The sequence below is a fragment of the Octopus bimaculoides genome, chromosome 9, assembly GCF_001194135.2.
Source record: "Octopus bimaculoides isolate UCB-OBI-ISO-001 chromosome 9, ASM119413v2, whole genome shotgun sequence".
NCBI lineage: Eukaryota > Metazoa > Mollusca > Cephalopoda > Octopoda > Octopodidae > Octopus > Octopus bimaculoides.
In genome coordinates, this window is record NC_068989.1 from 58,324,517 (window position 1) to 58,327,654 (window position 3,138).

General features: G+C 35.2%; 1 protein-coding gene across 4 annotated transcripts in view; it reads right to left on the minus strand.

Moving 5' to 3' along the window:
- Positions 1 to 332: 332 nt before the first annotated feature.
- The window catches only part of LOC128248727 (zinc finger protein 239-like), a 6,820-nt gene continuing 4,014 nt past the window's right edge, over positions 333 to 3,138 (minus strand). For all 4 annotated transcript variants that reach the window (XM_052970702.1, XM_052970701.1, XM_052970705.1 and 1 more), the window contains one exon: positions 333 to 1,896. In XM_052970702.1, the coding sequence (XP_052826662.1) occupies positions 774 to 1,535 (762 nt within the window). In that variant the 5' untranslated portion in view covers positions 1,536 to 1,896 and the 3' untranslated portion in view covers positions 333 to 773. The remainder of the gene's footprint in view (positions 1,897 to 3,138) is intronic.

A 3,138-nucleotide genomic window follows, 5' to 3' on the forward strand; every position in this document is an offset into this window, starting at 1 on the left:
GTGGAGCTTGACACAGTCCTCTGGTTCATCAGCTTCTATCAAACCATCCACCCATGCCAGCATGGAAAACATTAAACAATGATGATGATATGTACATATTTGTGTGACTGTGTTTGTTTACATTTGAGCTTCTCCAAAAATATCAGTCATCTTTTAGAGGTGATTTGCAATATTTTTTCTATCATTGGATTGTCTCTGGTTTTGCACCTTTGAAACATTAGCAATATGAAAGGCATCTGTCTGTAAAACAATGCCACAATAGTACATTTGTCTAATCCGTGCCACCATGTAAAATTGGAAATAAACAACAAATGAATAACACAAATAGCCTATTAAGCTATCATGAAAAAATTTCTTTTATGGTTTGTTTATTCTGAAAAAATGTCTTCATTACAAATATCAGTAGGATGATCTCCTACCAATGTACATAAATAGTAGCACCGGTGGCACATAAAAAGCACCCACTATACTCTCAGAGTGGTTGGCATTAGGAAGGGCGTCCAGCTGTAGAAGCTTTGCCAGATCAGATTGGAGCCTGGTGCAGCCTTCTGGCTTACCAACCCTTAGTTAAACCGTCCAAACTATGCCAGCATGGAAAGTGGACGTTAAACAACGACAATGATGAAGAGGTGGTTATCACACTATAATATCATCTATAACTTTCAACAACATATTCTTTTTATTGAATGACTTGTCATTGATACTGTTATTCTTCAGTGCAACAAAGACTGTTAAGTTTATTCATTACAGAGAATTATTTACTACAGATTCAGTTATATGACTTTTCCTCTTGTGTGAATATATGTGTGTTTAGTTAAAGTATATCTCTGTGCAAATGATTTACCACAAATATCACAATGATATGGTTTCTCTCCTGTATGAATACGTTTGTGGCTAATTAAGTGACTTCTTTGAGAGAATGATTTACCACAGATATCACAAGAATATGGTTTTTCTGCTGTGTGGATGCGTTTATGAGTAGTTAAGTTCCTTACTTCAGAAAATGATTTACCACAGATGTCACAGTGATATGGCTTCTCTCCTGTATGAATGCTTCTGTGAGTAGTCAAGTGATGATTTCGAGTGAATGATTTACCACAGATATCACAACGATATGGTTTCTCTCCTGTATGAGTACGTTTATGTACGGTAACTTGACTACTCTGTGAGAAAGATATACCACAGATATCACAGTGATATGGTTTCTCTCCTGTATGAATACGTTTGTGTATAGTTAATTGACAGCTCTGTGTGAATGATTTACCACAAATTTCACAGTGATATGGTTTCTCTCCTGTGTGAATGTGCTTGTGAGTGGTTAAGTAACTTGTTTGTGAGAATGATTTACCACAGATATCACAGTGATAAGGTTTTTCACCAGTATGAATACGTTTGTGTGTAATTAGGTGAGCCTTTTGTGAGAATGATTTTTTACAGATATCACAGGTATATGCTTTCAGCATCTCATCAGAAAAATGCAACTTTTCTGTTTGCATTTTACACGTAACCTGCTTCTCTTTCATAATTTTTCTCATCCTCAACACAATATACAGATGTTTGTTTTCTTCTCTTTGTATATTATATTCTTAATAAACCTTTCGACTGCCAAATCTCCATCAACTGATTTTTTGTCAATATCTAAAGATGCTGCAAATCTCTTTGTAAATTCATCCAAATTTAATTACAAATCAAAAAAACATCATTGTGTGCACATTTCAAACATATCAGACAAATTTTGCAAATAATTTCAGTCAGACGAAATATTTTACAGTAATCCTGCCATGGATATCCAGAGTCATATCTATTTGTATATCTTCCTATAATTCTTGCATGATGATAAATATTGATGATGTGTCTAGAGTAAAAAATTCTCTTGTGCTGATATCATTCGATATTCTGAAATAATAGAGAGATAGGATATTATATAGTAGATACTAAAGAAGGTACAGACACAACTGTGAAAATTATAATTTTTGTAAATATAAACTTGGGGTATAAATTTTTACCTGAACAAATGAACTTTACTTTAATGACTTGTTGGTTGCAAGCCAATTGGTAAGTTATCACAAAGAAAATCAACTCTTTTTTTGAAACATCTTAACCCTTTAGTATTCAGATTTCTCTGTAAAATCTAATGCTTTTTTATTAATTCACATTGTTTTGAATTAATCATGCATTATCTTGCATCCTTGAAATTTTGATGATGTGATTGTCTATTTTTAGAATGATATTGTAGGGTAGGTGTGAGAGGCTAGATCTGGCCAGCCTGAACATAAAAAAGGTATATTTTGGCTGGATATGGCTGGCTTAACTACTAAAGGGTTAAACCATGTGGTGATTATTAAATCTAGTTAATACTGATTTTGGGCTGTTTCTTTGACTTTCCTTTGATAAGGATAGAAATCACTTACTTAATGAGAAGTTAAATCAATCCTCAAGTTACATATTCTTACAGTATGGTGGAAGTTGTGACAATCCCTGAGCCTGATTAATTTTTATAGAAAATTTAGTCCTTAATGTATTGAAGCTGTCAGCTCACAGAAATATTGCAAAGCTGAAAGTATAGTGACTTAGATGCTACTATGTTAAACACTTTTGAAAGTCAAGAAACTGTTAGTCAACAATGTTATGTTAGTCATTCCATAAGCTACTGTTCCACTTTGCCTGCCAGTGGACGCTTCTGATGTCAGAGTTAAAGGAGTGTTGCAATGGTTAGAGAACGTCTGACAACCATTTTTCTTCATTAAATGCCTATAGCCATAAGAGAGCACATACTCTTTTACTTGTTTCAGTCATTTGACTGCGGCCATGCTGGAGCACCGCCTTTAGTCGAGCAAATCGACCCCAGGACTTATTTTTTGTAAGCCTAGTACTTATTCTATCAATCTCTTTTGCCGAACTACTAAGCTACGGGGACGTAAACACACCAGCATCGGTTGTCAAGCGATGTTGGGGGGACAAACAAATACACAAACATACACGCACACACACACACACACATATATATATATATACAACGGGCTTCTTTCGGTTTCCGTCTACCAAATCCACTCACAAGGCTTTGGTTGGCCCGAGGTGGGACTGAACCCAGAACCATGTGGTTGGTAAGCAAGCTACTTACCACACAGCCACTCCTAC